Source organism: Filicampus tigris, chromosome 20 (genome assembly GCF_054856515.1).
Source record: "Filicampus tigris isolate MCC_2025a chromosome 20, RoL_Ftig_1.0, whole genome shotgun sequence".
NCBI classification, from domain to species: domain Eukaryota; kingdom Metazoa; phylum Chordata; class Actinopteri; order Syngnathiformes; family Syngnathidae; genus Filicampus; species Filicampus tigris.
The window spans coordinates 9266718-9285345 of record NC_141236.1 but is presented as its reverse complement, the minus strand read 5'-3'; the positions used below and the strand labels follow the sequence as shown (position 1 = coordinate 9285345).

The 18628-nt window shown below is 42.0% G+C and overlaps 3 protein-coding genes across 8 annotated transcripts in view; 2 read left to right on the top strand and 1 right to left on the bottom strand.

Moving 5' to 3' along the window:
* syne1a (spectrin repeat containing, nuclear envelope 1a) overlaps window positions 1-18628 on the bottom strand; it is a 125073-nt gene that overhangs the window by 106299 nt on the left and 146 nt on the right. For all 3 annotated transcript variants that reach the window (XM_086019600.1, XM_086019601.1, XM_086019602.1), the window contains exons 2-6: window positions 17613-17687; window positions 12930-13021; window positions 7849-7961; window positions 6956-7125; window positions 6726-6844 (exon numbers count right to left, since the gene is read on the bottom strand). The gene's annotated coding sequence lies outside the window, so the exon portion shown is untranslated. The remainder of the gene's footprint in view (window positions 1-6725; window positions 6845-6955; window positions 7126-7848; window positions 7962-12929; window positions 13022-17612; window positions 17688-18628) is intronic.
* Window positions 9247-11729, top strand: myct1a (myc target 1a). 2 transcript variants are annotated; one of them, XM_086019620.1, is made up of 2 exons: window positions 9247-9513; window positions 10893-11729. In XM_086019620.1, exons 1-2 carry the CDS (start codon window positions 9459-9461, stop codon window positions 11399-11401), a joined length of 564 nt encoding a protein of 187 aa, XP_085875746.1. In that variant the 5' UTR covers window positions 9247-9458; the 3' UTR covers window positions 11402-11729. The 2 variants fall into 2 exon arrangements, with proteins under 2 accessions (XP_085875746.1, XP_085875745.1); XM_086019619.1 differs by having other exon boundaries at window positions 10857-11729.
* On the top strand, window positions 12367-18508 carry serac1 (serine active site containing 1). Of its 3 annotated transcripts, XM_086019606.1 has the most exons (17): window positions 12367-12534; window positions 12937-13040; window positions 13113-13149; window positions 13212-13354; window positions 13811-13900; window positions 14247-14378; window positions 14461-14582; window positions 15048-15176; window positions 15250-15363; window positions 15435-15597; window positions 15705-15855; window positions 15945-16086; window positions 16171-16271; window positions 16651-16748; window positions 17017-17199; window positions 17286-17429; window positions 17639-18508. In XM_086019606.1, exons 2-17 carry the CDS (start codon window positions 12947-12949, stop codon window positions 17773-17775), a joined length of 1980 nt encoding a protein of 659 aa, XP_085875732.1. In that variant the 5' UTR covers window positions 12367-12534; window positions 12937-12946; the 3' UTR covers window positions 17776-18508. The 3 variants fall into 3 exon arrangements, with proteins under 3 accessions (XP_085875732.1, XP_085875731.1, XP_085875729.1); XM_086019605.1 differs by having other exon boundaries at window positions 12937-13149; window positions 17017-17180; window positions 17273-17429; XM_086019603.1 differs by having other exon boundaries at window positions 12937-13149.

Sequence of the window (18628 nt, the reverse complement as noted above, 5' to 3'; positions counted from 1 at the left end):
CAGCACATAACACAGAATTCAACAGAATCATCTATCAGTTAACACTTAGCTGTGAAAATTCCTCATTTGAATCCACAAAGCGCTTTGCAGCACTGAGAGCATCAGAGATGCAATTTAACCGTAAAAAATAATATATATATTTTGCTGCTTCTGTCGCTCTCGCTGTGAATGTAATGGAGTGTGTGTTTGGGTGTGTGTGACTGGGTCAGACAGTCTAAGCTCTTTATCCAGGTTCAGCGAGCGGACCAGCACATATTACAGGGACCACTAAGTAAGCGAAAGCACAGGCGTCAGCAGCACTAACTGAATCACTGAGGCCGCTGTGGCAAATTCAGTTACCGTGAAAGAGATTTTATATTATATTATATTACTTTTTAGGGTTAAAGTCACATGTTTTGTACTACATTTTCTATGTACTAAATCTCTATCAAAGTTTACTATAAAGAAATTTTGTAAATAAATACACACATTTATTAATTACTGAGTGCTATTCTAGTTGCTCTTTTATCTACTTTTGTCTTGGAATGCATGAGAACATAAACCTTATTCCTTCCATTAAAGGGTCGAGTAGTTTTACTATATTAGGTTTAATTATTTGGTCGTAAAAAAATATTGCCTGTAGGCTCATGTATGAACCCGCTACAAGGTTTTTTTCTTTCCTTAATCCTTCAAACTGTATGTCTATTTATTGTTTTACTATGACATAATGACATCTGTGAAAAATTAATATTAACAAGAAATAATGGCCTAGGACATTTGCAGAGTACTGTAATAAAATGAAGGATTTAAAGGTGTCCCCCAAAGACCAAGAATGACTTTCTTAACCACAAAGTCACATATGCTGGAATCGAGATGTTATCTGGTCAGCTAAGAGGTCAGGGCGCCACCTCTATTTAAAATCTTGCTCAATAGAGTGCCAGTGGTCAAATTTCCTACCATCCAATCACACGGTGACAGTCAAAAAATAAAAAGGTGGAAGGAGGTGCCTGGGCGGGGAAGATAAGAGCGAGCGTGTGAGTCAAAGTATTAGGGAGAGAGGGGAGCCAGACGGGGTGTCCGGATGCTATCTTGCGGCACATTGTGCTGTAACGTTCATCAAATCCATCTGGTGCCCCCATCTGACACACAACATCGCAGATAAAAAGAAATTCTGGGGGAACTGTCTCACTGCATCAGTGTGGCCCCGAGATGTCATTTGACCTCACGTGGGCAGATCACTGGCAACTTGGACCAATTGGTCTTCCGGTATCAAACTTTGTGCGAGCCTTTTCAAGCAAAATGCCCAAAAATTAGAAAGCTTAAATGTGATGTAATTGTGCCAAAAACATAAATGAAAGAAATGAATTGAGTCTATTTGAATAGATGACAACCCATCATTGCAATTCCCACACACTGCACAGTGGAATCTCAAATGTCAAACAGTCTATTCCCTGACTCCCTTGGTGTGTACGCGTGCATGTGCATGCGTGTGTGGCGCCCCAAGTGACGCGCTCTTGTGTCTCCAGCCTTGAATGGCTGACGGGCTCAAAGAGATTACAATCTGATAAGCAGCATGAAATGTCAGTGAGACACTCCATTGGATTCCACACAATGGGATCGCGCGTGCCAAAGGAGAATGTGAATCAGACAAGTCCAATGAGCCTTTAAGGGGAGGGCAAAAGAATCCATATTGATATCAGGCGAGTGCTTTAATGGAGGTACATTGGAGCCTAAACACATGCTGCAGCCACCGGGCTGTAACTCTGGTGTCACTGTCAAACACAGATTCAGGGAAAGTCAGCCGTGTGTACACTGCAGACGCATGGCGTGCGCATGGCCGGCGCACTCGTTGTGACTTTGACATTATACAGCCCAGGCCGCCTGTTTGATGATGGCGACAGTTTGATCCTTGAACAAACTAACTGACTCTAGTCTACACTATTTCCAAGAAGAAAATTCGTTTTGGAATTAGTACAACTTGGAAGTCAACCAGTGTCCTTGGAGTTGCAAATAAATGAAGAAGAGAAGGCATCAAAGTGCCGATCAGAAACATGGGTGCTATCAGAGCACCACAGGTCCAAGGCTACATGGCTTCATTTGAACGCGCGATGTGACCTTCAAGCCTCGCCGTGCTGCGTATGTGCCGAGCGGCTCGGCTAAACGCCTCACTCCCGGCGGAGCAATCAAGGCCTAAAAGATGCATCACAGCCGTTTCAGTTGTTTGTGTCGCTGCCTGCGTGTGAAGCCGCGTGGCGATAAATAGGCAATGCCTCGCAAACAACCGGGCCGGGCTGGCACGGCTCAAGGTGACCGTCTGCTCGGGCCTTCGAAGGCTGCGGCCGAAGCGTCATGTCGCCCTTGGCAACCGGATGGCACCCTGGCCGCGTGCCAGTCGGGAGGGTCTGCGCCAGTTCCATCAGCAATCAGAGGCTTAAGAATTTGGCGGGGGAGGGAGGCTTTCCTTCTATGCTTCATTTTCTTGTTGCTGTTATATTGTAACTCTGCCCGGGAGGTTTTCATTGTTGTGTTTGTAAGCAGGATCATGCAAAAAGTACTACTTCACAAAAGCTTACAGAGAGTGGGCATGAACAAAGACAGATACTTAGCTGTGAATTATTTCTTTTGTAAACCTATTATCGGGCAAGAAACTTAATTGGGGGTATAAAACGGGCCCTGCATGCTTCTGTATGAGCCAACCGAAACACTGCTGATGTATTCTATCAGCCATTTGTCAAAGAACAAATTAGAAACGTAAATGTAAAATGTAAAATCCCATTGATATGCTCACAGCCAACTAGCATCGAGAGTGATGTTCCTTCAAATAACGAATATCCACACGAAACGCATACAGACAGTATATAACAATACTGAAAGGCACATACTCTTCCTAAACTGTGAAAAACGAGTAACATTACTCTAGCTCAATCGCAGCTTTCATCTTCTACTCATCTCATTTTTAGTGCGCCCTCCATGCATGCATGGTACCACACTGCGCCTAAGAGAATAGGCAACAGGTATGATGGTCGTTTTGAGTACTGAGATTTGGTAGTGGAATAAATACAAAGTTTTGAAATCAATGAATAATCGTTTTTTATAATCGTGATTTTAATATCAATCAAAAAAAATTGTGTTTATTACTACTATTAAACCATGATCATTGTTTAAAATACTGTATGTAGTATGAACCACAGAAGCTAGTAATGCTGCAGTATGATTATATAACAATATACCAAACAGTATTTGAAATAGCATGAAAAATCTATGGAAAGTCAAGTAACGTGGTATTTTACAGTACTCAGCGAGGGAGTGAATTACTAAACATTTCAATGAGTGCCCAACACAGGGTTAATGATGACATGTTTTTGTTTACATATTACTACATTTCTCAACAACACTCCTTAAATGTAAAAAAAACAGGTATCTGTGAAGGTGTACAATTTGGTACTAGTTAGGATCATTTGGTCTAGGCGGAGTTCTTCTCCAAACCTTGCGGAGCTACTATCTTGTCATTTTCTTTGAAATACCTTGCAGATGCGCTCATACCCTTGCCCTCCCCTCCTCCTCGGCCTTTCTGCCAGCACAGCAAGCCACTCTCCACACTGCAGAAGACTCAAACGTAGTCAATCTGCTTTGCACAACAAGCCGCCGCAGCCTGAATAGACCGCGAGACGTCCTTTACGAACGACTAAATTGGACTGCAGTAAACTTTATCTGGCTGACGGGCGGGCAGGCAGACGTCGCTTAGAGCTAGCGGCAGAAATTGAACGCCTCCGCCACCCACGGGGAGAGAAACGGGCGAGAAATTGAAAATAGGAGAAACGTTGGGTTGTGTTCTTTTCCCCCCTGAACAAAAGACACAAAAACAGTCAAATTCCTCAGCATATGGAGGAGTTCAGGCTGGGAGGCGTTCAAAGTGGCCTCGCCGTTCTCTGCCATATGGTGTTACTAATTGCTGTGTTTCAGTGCAGAGAGGTACAGCAAAAGAGACGGTTGAAGGGAGAAACAAGGCTCTGTGTGTGTGTGTGTGTGTGTGTGTGTGTGTTGGACTCTCAAAAATGGGACAAAAGTTTGGATTGTTTTCATATTGCATAGCATGATTGTTGAATGCTTCCAAAATGGAGCCCTGAAGGGAGTATATGGCTTATTTCATGCTATCTGCTGCTGATATGTGGAACACTGGCATGATAGAACACATCCTCCTTACCGAAGGAGGTAATCAGTGTTAAAGTATGTTGGATGACATAAAAGAACTCTCAGGTGGTATGACATTTGATGCTCAAGTTGACGTTTCCCTAGGAAGACGTAAATAAAACATGACCTAATTTAAGAACAAAGGCAAGTGAGGAAACCTTGAACAAAGACAACACCGACTCTACTTAATGGTGTGAAATGAACACGCAAATACCAACCAAATAGTGACGCTAATGATGTCACATGTTCTCTTTCTTCTGCGCACTTGTTGGGAACCGCAACATGTTTCATCTTTGATTTTAGATGACGCGTCTTGATTGATGATAAAATCATCACAGCTTTCCGATCTGCTGCGCGGCACATCAAAACATTTTTTTATATGACATACAGCTGGCATTGGCTGGAAACATTACATCTGCAAAGCCATTATTTCTCAGGAAAAAAAAAAAAAAAAATGTCATGTTTGTTGAACCATTAACATTCTAACCCAATTGACATGGATTCTTTTTTAAAGCCGACGCAGATTATGATATTTGGCAGAATAAAATTCCGATACCCGATTAATGGGCCGAATAATTAAAAAATATATGTTTAATGAATAAAATAACTTATTCTTTGGTCACTGTAATGCTTGCAACAGTAAAGATATGAATTACAGGCAGAGCAATTGACTGGTGGTTTACAATATTTTGTCCTCTAGTATTTGCTTAACTTTACACCAGAGAGAAATTCAACTTTTGATTTTTATTTTTTGTACATATTGCATCATGAAAGAGAGCAAGAAAAAATAACATACTCACATAGGGACTGACCAGATTTGTAAAATTATATGAAATTGGTTTCTGTGAGGATATGCATCTAGTACAGTACATACGGTACACTATTTGCCACAAATGCACAATGCAATGAGAGCAAGCTGCACAAAATAAATTTGATTACAGTTAGCTTTAACAACACAGTGTACCTGGATAGACATCGAAAGGAATCATGTATTTGCTTGCCTGATGATTCCACTTATTGATTTCGTATATGTTGCAAATGAGTGACAACGTGACACGCAAGAGGTGGATTTTGGTTCTGAACTTTTACAACATTGAGCTACTGTCTGATATAACCCCCTATCTTTCTGGACAGTGCTGAAGTACCTAGTAGTGGGCAGTGAGTGTACTTGTGTAAATATGCACCCTCATGGACATCGTAACACAAAGAAACGACAGTCATCACATCATGGGAGGGATGACAGACAGTAATTAAAAAGCCATAAGACTTCTCATGTGTCCCGGAGCTAATAGACTAATTATGTAAGACATATTGGTGAACAAGCCACACTCACTCTTCTGAATTATTTACAATGTATATAATTTACCGCCTTGAAGACTTTAAATGAAGCTCCCACGTGGCTGAAGACTGTAACTGTAAACAGGCTGGAAACACTTGATAAATTAGGGCGCATGGTGATGGGAGGCGGTGCCGTTACACGTTCACATAAATAATGCAACAGTTTCGCACCACCGCGGTTCTGGGCTGCGCATGGGGCCGTTTCATTTGCACTTAGCGTCTTAATCAAAGTATCTCACTTGTCTTTGAACAGCCCGGGAAGCGGAAAGCCTCTAAAATTAGAAGAAATCAATACGGGGGGATGCAAAGTGTGCACCCACACACCTCCAAACAGACATTCATGACTGCCGGTGGTGTTCGCGGCTGCCATTAATCCGTTCCAGCTTCCTCCCGAAAAAAAAACTAAACATGGAAAATAGTACTAAACAGTACTAATAGTACTAAAACATATTTTAGCAATGTTTTTTCAAATTAAATGTTACAGGTCACTTTTTTTTCTTTAGGTTTTGATAGATTGTGGTAGGACAGCATGATAATGGAAAAACATGCGACATGAGTGTTGTATATTGCAATATTGATATTATTGCGATGCAGGTACCTAAACCATTCCTTCTCAAATAGCCAAGGGGGGCGCGCGTGTGACAAAACTAGAATAAAATGTAATTGCGCATCCACTACAGTAGGTGGCAGTGTCACTCAGTTATTTTTATTTTTTACAGACAAATTATACTATTTATAGTTCCGGTAGAGAGTTGGGGGGCACTAAATGTTTTTTTCTTCTTATGGGGTGCGACATAAAATAACTGAGTAGCACTGACCTATAGAAATTACATCTATATTATCTGATGACATAAATATTGTTTTTCATGTGAAAAAATAAGCATGTGCAGTGCATTCTTATATAATGCCAATGACAAGCTGAAAGTAAACGAACGTTGACCTTCCACTGTAGCTGAAGCAAAACTAAAGATAGCAACTCCCTGTGAGTCAGTGTGTACCTGGATACCACCTCCAAATACTCAGTCCTGGAATACTTCACGCCTAAAATAAAACTCGTATTTGTCGTATGAACAACAGTAACATTCGATGCAAAAGCGAAGGTGAATTTCCAGTCAGCATTTTTACCTTTCTGCTGTGTCATGCCATTGTGGCAGGTCACCTCCAAACGTGCCGCAAGTGAAGAGACGGAGCGCTGTGAGTAAGCAATTAACGCCTACCTTGCAGTCTCTGCATCACATTGGCAATGTCATGAGGAGAGTCTCTGTAGTGGTGCGGCGATGCCATGCTGCTCCTCCTCCAGGTACCCGGTGTCGTCTCTCAAGCCGACATCGTCCCCCTAACCCACACGCAGAAATGGTTTTTTTTTTTAGTTCAGTGCCAGGTTGTTGTTTCTCCTCAGTTCATCCCTGTTGCAAAAACTCAGACTCGGAGGAGCTCCTCCTCTTACTGCTGCTGATGCTGCTGCTGATGATGTAAGCACAGCCACTTGTGTGTGCAGGCAGGACCGCTTCCTGGTTGGCATGCGCTGCCACCTGCTGTCCAACCAAAAAGGGTGTTGCTTGTTTCGCCATGAGGACCAATCGAGGGCCAGGTAGCATCGGCGGCTGTCGGTTTCCACTGTAAGAAATATATTCTTTTCTTTATGAGCGTTTAACAGGGCACGCTTTCAACTGAAAATCTAAACTTCAACCCAGTCAAAAATTATTCTGTGCTTTATAAGAATTTTTTTATGTTTAATATGTTTTTAAAAGAGCAACAGACTTTGCGGGTCTGAGGTTCTAGATTATAATTTCGGAACCCATCTTTCTTGTGTGGAGTAAATTTGTATTCACATTCATTCAATTCACTTTTCTTTTTTTTTGTAGTCTAAGCCTTAAATTACCCCCCAAAACATTTGGATTTATTGAATCACACTTTTGTGTAATGTATTATTAATGAAATAAAACTTAGAAACCATTTGCTTTATAGTTTATGCATTATTATAAACCTCCCACATACTGTAATCACATTCAAACTTATTTTAACACTTTTTAAGCACATTGAAAATGTTTTTTAACACAGGTGAAAATTGATTATCTGAAAAATATGTGATATAGTGGTACACCAATATATACAGTACCAGTATATTGTATATTTTTTTATCACTAACAGTACCTTTTTTCACTGATTGCATTTGTACTGGAGAAAACACCCTTTTGACAAAAAAAGTACGATAATAAAATACATTTTCATGGTAATAAGTAAAACTGCATGTACAGTACCGTGCGTAGATGAAATGATGACAAATGACATTCTGTTGTTTGGTTGTCATATTGATGTATTTGGCTCAAGGGTGCAAACCTCTGCAGTAGAGCTTGCGTCGCTCATGCCTATGCAGCCTGGCTCAGGGTGACCTCTAGCGTTGCGAGCCCCTCAGGAGCAAGCAGATGCAGCCAAGGAGAAAGGAGTTTCCACTGCAGCAGAGCAGCAGAGGTGAAATCAAACAAGGGGTCGGTCAACGTAGGGAGTTTTCCTTCTGTGGCACACTTTAACATCAGGCCGCTTTTTGCTTATCTAATAAACGCTTATGCGGAGCTAAAAGCGAGACGGCTGGTGTGTTAATCCCCACTCCTGCGTGCTCAGCAATTTGCAGAAGCTTATTAGAAAGTTGTGTGATGAAATTGACTCGATGCCAAAGAGACAGATGCCGGTCTCAGACCATAATGGAACTTAATACTAATGGACTGCATTCGGGGTACCTAATGTTGAGCCAGTGAGTATATCTTGAACATGGTTAGTTAATGATTGGTGAGAATTTTGACTACTACCACTAATGATGATGATGCTGCTGCTGCCGCCACTGTCAAACATTCATGGTCACACCATTTTTATTTTTCATTTTTTTGGGGGGAGTAATGCAAACTCCAGCTTTATTTTTCAGTTTTGGCATCCATAATCAACTGAAGAAGATATTGAATATATTTTAAAAAATTGCATCTAGGTGAGAACTAAAATGCCAAGTAAATTAATGCAACACTGATGAGAAATTCCCCCCTCTTTGGACTGCTAACAATGCATTGGTTGAAGCCACTGTTTGGATTTTTTTTGTACCGAAGTATTACGTTATCATAAATTAGTCTTCTGTCAGGCCATTCCACTACCATGATGTCAGTATGCGTAAATGTACTTAATTTTGTTTTTCTAAGGCAGATTTCTGACTTTTTTTTCCTAAGGAAACTGGTCTTAAATAGTGTGGCCCTTGCTTCATACCAACACGATTACAAGCATGTTTCCCTATGTCTGCCCTGATGAATTTCAGCTGGAGGGGATTAGAGACAGTGCTGACTATGTCGGTATCAAGAATGACTTGTCACCCACTGATTTAAAATGCAGTTATGTTTGCAGAGTTCTTTGTCAGGGTTATCAAAATAAATGTTTTTACTGGCTTTGTTGCCACCAAAAAGGGCCAGACGACCACTAACCTGGCACACTGTTTGGAAAGTATGAGACGAAAGTTAAAAGACGCTTTAAAACTCATTATCGAGTATAAGAGATTGTTCGCTGGCTTACTTATTGAGAGTGACACTTATCAAGCAGAAGGAAATGATGGTAGAGGAAGTGAGGAAAAGCAACACTCCCTCTCCCCAACGCCAGGATCTCTGTCCGGCAAAGATAAGCCTCTCCTGGAGCTGGTTTCAGAGGGAAAAGCAGGAAATGTGACAGCGTCAGGTTTTTTTTTTTTCCACACTTCCATAAACAAGACAAACGGCAAAGTTTAGCCGCCAGTCCACGAGCGCCTCTGGGCCGAGGGAGGCTGACACGCGCGCAGAGAGGGGAGGAGAGAAGAACAGGAAAGAAGGACTGCAGAAAGACAGGGAAATCCATTAGTGTGTGTAAAAAGAGACAGGCAAAGGGGGAAAGAAGAGTGGTCCTTGTTTTTTTTCTCCTCTGATGACACTGCAGGCAAAGTCATGGCTGTAAACAATACTAATCTCTTTATGGAAATTGTTCAGTCTTTTGATGCTGGTGAGTTTCTACCAACTTTCCTTATCTTATCATGTGCTAAGTGCCACTGTTTCTCTCTTGGGAATTCCGTAAGTAATATGGTAATACTTTTACTAAAAAGATACCATTAAATGCATACATCAGTGAACAACCTTACAAAATGTAACTTTCAGATGATTTTGAAAGTAAATGGTGAAGTGTATGGCGAGGAAACTGATGTGTTGTTCATGGCAGTCATCCAGCAAGGACTTAACAGCCGCGTTCTTTCTCCGGTCTCCACCATAAGCGCTTCTAAAGCGAAGACGCAATGGGGGAAAGGTTTGTTGGTGTCGGCCTACAAAAACCATCAATATGGAAAAAAAAAAAAAAAAAAAAGAGATTTTATATGATCTATCATCTAGTGGATGGACAGAGAGCTTGATGTATACAGAAACCTGTGCTATTAAATGCATGAATTTCATACTTGGGTGTTAAAGTGGACCGATGGGTTTGATGAGAAATTAATGGGGAATTTTAGAGGGGATATGCACCACCGTCACAAAGAAGTGAACCATTAATAAATCATATGGCCAAGAGAGAATACGTGGATATCAGAGACAGGGTTTGATCTCACCAAATTCAGTCATCTAGTAAGCAAAGTTAATACATTTCAGCTGAAAATCAGTTGAAATCCTGCTTTGGGATAAAGCAGCAATGGCTGAAGTTGTGAAGAATTCAGGTCAGGTAACTTTGGCCAGAATTCAGACGAATTTTGCTTGTTTAACATTGCAAAATATTGAAGGCTGTTCCACACAAATAATTCCGGATCGCGGTCAAAATCTTGAGGAAAAGATGACAAACTGTAGTGGTGATACACTCCCTTCTTCTTTCAAAATTGTCTCGAAGAGTAAAGCACGAATAAAGCAGAGGATGGAAAGGAGAGTTTGTGAGTGTTGGACAGAGAGCACCAGAGGACTTAAGGGGAGGCGCAACGTAAAAAAACATTTTTAAATGGTAGCAGGGTGGAATAGTGCTTAGCATGTGTGCTTCACATTTCTGAGGTCACAGCTCCGACGTTCCTGTGTGGAGGTTGCATGTTTGCCGCGTGCTCCTGCCTTTTCTCAGAATACTACGGCTTCCTCTCACATTCCGAAAAGATGCGTTAGGTTTATTGAACATGTTTATTACGGGCTGAATAAAGAATCTACTAATCTATTTTTGTAAACGTTTTGGTCACGTTGTACATGAACACGTGGGCCTACGACGAAACTATAATTTAATCTTGGTCATTATGGTGGTACTTGAAGAACTAAGTGCTTTTTGAGATGGTACTTGGTGTAAAAAGTTTGAGAACCAGTGATTTAAACAATATCTTCTTTTTCCAGTCCCCCTGATCATAGCTTTCAGTGTTTCTGTGGCAGTGGGCCTGGTTTTGGGGGCCCTGGTCTACGTGTTACTGACCTGGTTGTCCCGGCGCAGAGCAGGCTCTGCCCGCATCACCAGCTGCCCACCTCCTCGCCAATCTCGCACCTCCCCTCGAAACCACCCGGGCTTCAACCGCAGCGGCAGCAGCAACAACCACGACCGGCGAAGCAACAACAGCCTGGTCACCGCCGCGTTCACCTTCCACCGTCAGACATCCACCCCGGATCCCCTCGACTCATTGGGGCACAAGTCGAGCTTCAGGGCGTCCACATTCCACCCTCTCCTCCACTGTAGCCAGATAGCCAGGGAGGCGGAAGAAGGGAGCCAGGCGTCGCTTCCCCGCACGCCTACGTTGACGACCTCCACCGGATCGGCCCACGCAGCCGTCACCCCGCCCAGACCCCACTCGTTTTGGGGGGACAGCATAAGGGGTTTCCAGGCCACGCAAACCCCTCCTCCTGCTTATGAGAGCATTATTAGGGCCTATCAGGAGACGCATACCTAGGAAGAGAGGACCAACCGCTCTCTGAAACTGTGGAGATTGATTTTGAAAACCATGATTTGTATAACTACAAACTGCTACATGGAAGGGACCATTCAAGTAAAATTGTTATTTTGCCTCTATAAAAAAGGTCTTTAATTTTAAGTTTATTGCCTTACAAAAAATGTTATGCAATTGACTTTCAGAAATGAGGAAAATGCTACTTTGTGTAAAAATGCTGCTCATAGCAAGGCTATTAATGAGCTCATATTATACGTATACAAAAGTATACAAACATGTCCACCATGAGTTTATAGTCTTGATATTTAATAAACAGTTTTGCCAATTTTGATCATTTAAACATGTTTTGGGGGAAAATCTGCAATGAAAACAGAAATGTGTGTGTGTTTGAAGAGTAGTTTTTACTAAACGAAACTTTCAAACTGACTTTAAAAATAACAGAATGGCAATGAGGGCCAGGGGCATTCATAAAACATGAGTTTTATGGGACTACGTTTATATAACTGTGTTAAGTTAATGTAATAAAAATATGTATCAAACAACTGACTTTGCTATGAAAGGACACACCAGAATGACAATCCAAAAATACACACCACACCTCAACTACTTCCCCAAAGAAAAATTATAGCAGGCTGAGATTTGACTGCGACTCTCAGAACTGTGAGGCAGACGCGTTGACCAGTTAACCATTGAGTCCCTACAAGTGAGCTGAGAGAGACCATCAGTGTGCCTCAGGAATTTTTTTATGTCACTAATTGGTCCGAAAATAATTTACTGGAAAAAAATCTTAACTCATCTAGCTATACTATGTTTGGTGGTGGGAGGATTTTAATATAATATATAGTATGCACACGTGTGTCATTTAAAAATGTTTATACAAATAAACAAAATGTATTTCTACACATTTTACTTCCATAATCAACGCACATAAATTCATGTAGGAGGCGTTTCCAGTGGTGACGTATTATTTGTGCGACACATTTTGAAACAACATAGGCACCGCATCAGCTGGGCAAAACTCGTTGGTGACTATTTAGAACGACAATCAGCTGAGAACTGGGTTCGTTTCGCGATTTGACATTAGAAGTGGAACAGACTCACTGCACCTTGCGACCAAACTTGACGACGTCGGACGGGTTGGTAGTTTAAAGATTGCTGTCAGCCAAGTTAGTTTAGCTTCGTGTGAGACAGTTGACGTTGCGCTAGGTTAACGCAGGCTCGTTTTAACAGTGAAATGTTACTTTGTGTGATGGGTCACGTCTTTTGTTAAGGGGCAGTTTACTACATTTAGTATTTTTGCCGTGTCGAAACTATGTTTACATCAAGCTGTACATATTGCACTTCGTCTCTTTCTTCGTTGCTTCTTCATCGTAAAATCCTCCCAATGTCCGTTTACGAATTAACATGAACGATCTCGGTGCTTCAACAGTACAAAGAGAACATGCTCTATAATTCCCGAGCACAATTAGAGGAATGACATGTCCGTATTGCTGTGTTGGCTTATGTGCGTGTATGTGGATATTTTTGTCACCTCCTAGTTCCTGGAGGATGTCTGCGACTGCACTGCGCTTGATCCGATGCAGGAGACTCAGCACGGCCAGCTTGCCTGGCGTGACCAAGGCACTACGGTGGAGAGACTTAAGTGAGTTACCATTGAAAGATATTGTATATATGGAGATCAATGCATGTGTGGCAACCATTTTTCCCTCCCTAGGGAAGGTTGCCAAGGTAACGGGAGCGGTGGTGTTCGGGTAGGTTATTTAAAAATTGACGGATTTCTGGAGGTTTGTGGCTGATGGTTCCACTTCTCCAGAGGCTGCCTTTTCATCACGTACGAGGTGGTGGCCTTGGACAAGGCGGTGACCATCGACACCAGTGCAATTCTTCAGGAGAAATACAAGTCTTACATCTACCTGCAAGCCAGTTCCTCTGATGAAAAGGAGAACCTCGCTGCAGGTAGAATTATTATTGTTCATTTTGGTGATTTGTGAATAATTTGTAGAGACTCTCGTGGGTATTCCATCGTTTTTAAATCCATAAAATGAAATATCATAAAATGAGAGAGCCTTGCCTGGAGCGGTGGGTTGATCTGTTCTGGTAACACAACAGGACCCACATCACCCGGTAAGTAAACTGGTACATGGTAAAAATTCTGACAGGCGTGACACTTTTTTTTTTTTCTGCGATGACCACAATAGTTTGACCAGGTGCTCAGCGACATCTTCTGTCATCACTTCCTCTCCTTGCTTCCTCATTCAACTGTATTTTCCTGTCTGTTCTCTCACTTCCCCTGGTCAAGGTATACTCAGAGGAAGTGAGCCCACTTACCAGCTGGCAATCATCATAAACAAATGTTTATATTTAAAACAAACTAAAGTGACTTCTTTTTTGGGGCGGGGTGATATTTTTCAGGGCTCACACACAAGACAAGGAGGGAACTTCACAAAGCGGCAAGGCGCTTTCTAGAAATTTCGTCGCGGCTTCTGCTGCGGTCATTAGATGGTAAGAAATACATGCTTCAATTTTGGATAGTGATCATGAAAAAATGTAACATTTTACAAATACTTTGAGCTCAATATGTGGTAATGTACTATTGTAAACTCCAGCCACAATATGTAATTAATATAAATGAACCTTTCTCTGATGGTTTCAGTAAAAATACATTAATCTTGTATCTTTTAAAAAACAGCTGCCTGGTGGATGACACAATATTTGCAAGGTTTGTTAATGGCTAGATGCGGTAATCTGACGGTAGTTCTGTAGACTCTGTAGGGTCAGTAGGAAGATGTACTGTGGTTAAATTTTTTGTTACACATTACTTATTTTACATTGTCTGTTTGTTTTTTAGAACGGCTCAGTAACGTGGATGCAGACCCGCACGAGGTGGCCTTATGGGTCCTGCTGAAGCGGACGCAGTCTGACAATCGTGCTCTTAGAATTCAAGCTGTGCAGGAACTGGCGGACAATTGCCACTGGCACGGTGAGGTCACATGCATTGCTGTTGTATTAAACAACATGGACCGCATCCTGTAACAGGATCAATGTTGGTTATGATGATCAAGACTACCAGTATCAGACCGCGGCCCAGGTGATAGACCAAAGAACCGCAGTGGGCCTTGCTCGGACTCCTCGAGCAGACCTGAGATTCTTCCTGCGTCCGCCTGCACTCCCTGACCTTGATGATGTAAGAATCGCCACGGAAAATGATCAGCCCAGCGCCTCTCTAGGTTTACTTTACACCTGGGCCAACACAAGTACTGCAGTTTTGTTGTTTTGCTGTAGTCTACTTTTGGCTAAACCTAAATTAGTGATAGTGATAATCACAGTAAATATTTGTCTGAAAAACACTGTAAAAATACCATGCGTTGTAATTTATAGTTATGACATTTCAACTAAATATAGAATTATTTTACATATATTCATCCATCCATTATAATTATGAAAATCTAATTTGCTAGAGAAAAGAAATGAGGGCAGATTCGTAATCACCACAAAGAATATAACCTAGAGGAATTTGCAATTTAAAAAAAGAACAAGTAAAAATTAGTTGACCAGTGTAATTTGTAAATAATTAACAGGCACACATGGGGACTGATTAATAGTATCGATTTTGTGAATAGATATGAAATTGACCAAATTTGCTTGACAGGCTTTCTCAGCAGAGGATGGTCTGAGGCAGCTGCTCGCCTCCCTGCCGCAGTCCGAAGTGGACAAATGCGTTCAGTACTTCACCTCACTGGCCCTCAGAGAAAGCACTCAGGCGTTAGCCGCGCAGAGGGTAACGACAGCTCTGCACTGAGCCTCGTCGCCCAAATCATGTTCATGCTCATCTTCTTCCAATGTTGCTGCAGGGTGGCCTGTGGTGTTTTGGTGGCAACGGCCTGCCTTACGCCCAGAGCCTCACGTCTGTTCCCTCTGAGAAAGTGGAGTCCTTCTGCCTACAGGCCCTGGTGCAGCACTCCAAGGTACTGAAGGAGAACCTTCACTTCAAGTCATGGAAACCTCCTGAACAAGCAAAGCACGCCTCTTGTCGCAGGTTAGGAGCCACTGTGACCATATCGTGTCCAACGGAGGCCTGCAGCTCCTTCAAAGGGTTTATCAGCTCCGTCGAGACTCCAAGAACATACAGAGGAACATTGTGCGAATCATCGGCAACCTGGCGCTTAACGACAGAGTTCACCAGGCCATCGTGCAGTCAGGTAAATCCAAATGCACGGTCGTAAATGACAAAGAAGTGCTGCTATGCATTATTGAGATGTTTTGGAATCTCTTGTTTTAAGCTCCTCATTTTTGCACCGACATTCAGGGTGGCTGTCAGTCCTGGCCGAGATGGTGCAGTCGCCCCACGTCATGGAGGCTTCCCACGCGGCTCGTGCCCTGGCCAACTTGGACAGGGAGACGGTGAAGGAGAAGTACCAAGACGGCGTCTATGTCCTCCACCCGCAAACACGTGGCAAGTAGGAAAGCACTTCTCGCTTCCCCTTTCAATTCTTTGTTACTGTGTTGTCGTTTTCCAAAGCAACTCCTGTTTTGTCCCCGATGGCAGCCAGCCGATCAAAGCGGACGTGCTGTTCATCCACGGGATCCTGGGGGCGGCATTTAAGACGTGGCGCCAGAGGGATCGAAGTGTGTTACAAGACGAGAACGACAAAGACTGCGGGGATGATTACACGGAGTGCTGGCCAAAGGTGAGAACACCCAATAGGTCGTGTTGCTCGTGTTTGGCGAGTCCTTGCACTGATGTGGAAACGTGATGTCCTGTCCATGAGCAGACGTGGTTAGCCGCAGATTGTCCAAATCTGAGGGTGTTAACAGTGGAATACGACAGCCATCTTAGTGACTGGATGGCCAAGTGCCCTGCTGAGAATCAGAGGTCAGAAGTCTCGTCGTGTCGTTCATCCATTCATCACCATTAGGTGGAAAAAAATAAGTTAAACAAAAATGCATTTGACCAATAAAAGCCTCTTCCCTACACTTTACCGTGATGGCCCACTCCTCTCAGTTGAGTGAATAAATGCCACTGGCTAATTATATCGTCGCTGTCCTGTGAAAAACACTTATCTCCAATTTTGGAAACTTTTTTTAATTTTCACATTAATGCGAGGTCTGTAACGCGGAAACACCATTCATGTAAAAATAATAAAATGAAAAAAAATGGAGAAGTGTTTTTCACATGACAGCGATGATATGAGGAAATACCGTGGTTCCAAATGATTAGCTAGTTCATTCTATCTATATTTGTCTCTCCCCAGAAAGTCCTTGGCCAACAGGAGTCAAGAGCTGCTCAAAAAGCTTAAGATGGCGGGAGTTGGAGACCGGCCGGTGGTTTGGGTAGCTCACAGTATGGGAGGTATGCTCGAGTTCAAATATCGAGTGATAGTCAAAACAATCTCTGCTGTGAGGATAAGTGTTTCAGAAAATTGATTGATGGATGGAGCTCTCAGGTTTTGCTTGGCAGCCCTTATGGTGTGGTTTGGCCTTTCGTGACATTGACATCTTCAATTTTGGTCCGCACCAAACAACCAAATTACACAGCCTAAAAGTAGAATCATGCTTCAAATTACATTACTGTAAATAACAGACAGTTTCTCTGCTCTTGTAATTAATTTCTCTGTCAGGATTGCTTGTGAAAAAAATGCTGATCGACGCCTCAGAGGACCCAGACATGAAGGATCTGTTCAAGAACACCAAGGGCATTTTGTTCTACAGTGTTCCTCATCACGGCACCTTCATGGCGGAATACTCCGTCAACGTCCGATATCTGCTTTTCCCCTCAATCGAGGTCAGAGAGCTGTGCCGAGGTCAGTGAGTAAAGTCAACCCTGAGGTCCTAAATGTAAAATAGTTCATTTGTTTTTTTTACATGTAACACAAGGTGATGTTTTTAGACTCTCCAGCACTCCGTGACCTGAATGAGAACTTCTTGAACATGGCCAAAGAAAAAGAGATCAAGGTGCTAAGCTTTGCTGAGACGTTGCCTACAAACATTGGTCCTATGATCAAGATATTGGTGGTGCCAGCACAGTCTGCAAGTAAGCACCATCAGCTTGTATTATTTAAAGGACATATTATGAATTTAAAAATTCAAAACAAAATGGGAATATAAAAGTTTGGTTAATTTCACAATTGGGGGGTTATCAAGCAGTACACAGACCCGACTTTTTTTTTTTTTTTAATCAATACAAACACTTATTCATAACTTGACTCCTTCTCACCTTGCCTGGCCTTGTTGTGGTTCCAGATATCGGCATCGGGGACCTGATTGAAGTGGACGTGGATCATCTCAGCATCTGCAAGCCAGAGAGGAAGGACTCATTCTTGTACAAGCGCAGCCTCCGGTTCATCCAAGAAACACTGCGCAGTTCCATTGGCCGCTGACGACTATGTTTAACACTCCAAGCAAACATGAACCACAACTCATCATCATGCCTGACTTTCCTCACCATGAATGATGAGCAGTAACCAGAAAAAAACAGTGAAGAGTTGCCAGTGGTGATAGAAAACTGGATGCTGATCTCTCACTAATACAGAGTGGATTTCAAAGCTTATTTTAAAAGTTTACTGTGCTTTTATTTTTCTCAAATCAGACTTAGGCCTACCAGCTTATTTAACACATGATTCTTAAGTATTTTTTTTTTTACCATGACACTGTCTTACCACTAAGTATTTATGACCAACATTAGACTTTTGGATTTCATTGTCTATTTATGCTTAGTTAGGGGCCTATTTTGATGTTTAAACGTCACCTACCGCTGTTCAAAGGCATTTTTATTTTCATTCTTTTTCAGTCACACATTTCACAAACAATGGTGAGAATAAAATGTGTTAATTTAGAGGTCTCAATTAAGTCACTTCTATGAAGATACTTTTTTCACAAGCATTTTGGAAGCTGAATTTAGCACTTGTTTAGCCTAGCTTGCATGCTAACCATGCCAGTCAACTCAAATATAGCTTTGTAAAATAGCATTTTAAAATGTTATTTCAGGTATTTTCAGAAACCTGACAAGACATTCAATATTCAGCTACCACTGTTCCAAGGCATTTTTATTTTCATTCTTTTTCTGTCACACATTTCACAAATAATGGTGAGAATAAAATGTGTTAAATTGTAGGTCTCAATTAGTCTTTTCACAAGCATTTCGATAGCTTTAGCACTTGTTTAGCCTAGCTCGCATGCTAACTGTGCCAGTCAACTCAAATACTGTAAAGCTTAGTAAAATAGAATTTTAAA

Coding starts and splice junctions, on each gene's coding strand:
- myct1a (XM_086019619.1), top strand. CDS start 9,459: ATGGCTGTAAACAATACTAATCTCTTTATGGAAATTGTTCAGTCTTTT. Junction 9,514..10,856: donor TGTTCAGTCTTTTGATGCTG/GTGAGTTTCTAC, acceptor TTCTTTTTCCAG/TCCCCCTGATCATAGCTTTC.
- serac1 (XM_086019603.1), top strand. CDS start 12,947: ATGTCTGCGACTGCACTGCGCTTGATCCGATGCAGGAGACTCAGCACG. Junction 14,583..15,047: donor CACTCCCTGACCTTGATGAT/GTAAGAATCGCC, acceptor TTTGCTTGACAG/GCTTTCTCAGCAGAGGATGG. Junction 15,177..15,249: donor AGGCGTTAGCCGCGCAGAGG/GTAACGACAGCT, acceptor ATGTTGCTGCAG/GGTGGCCTGTGGTGTTTTGG.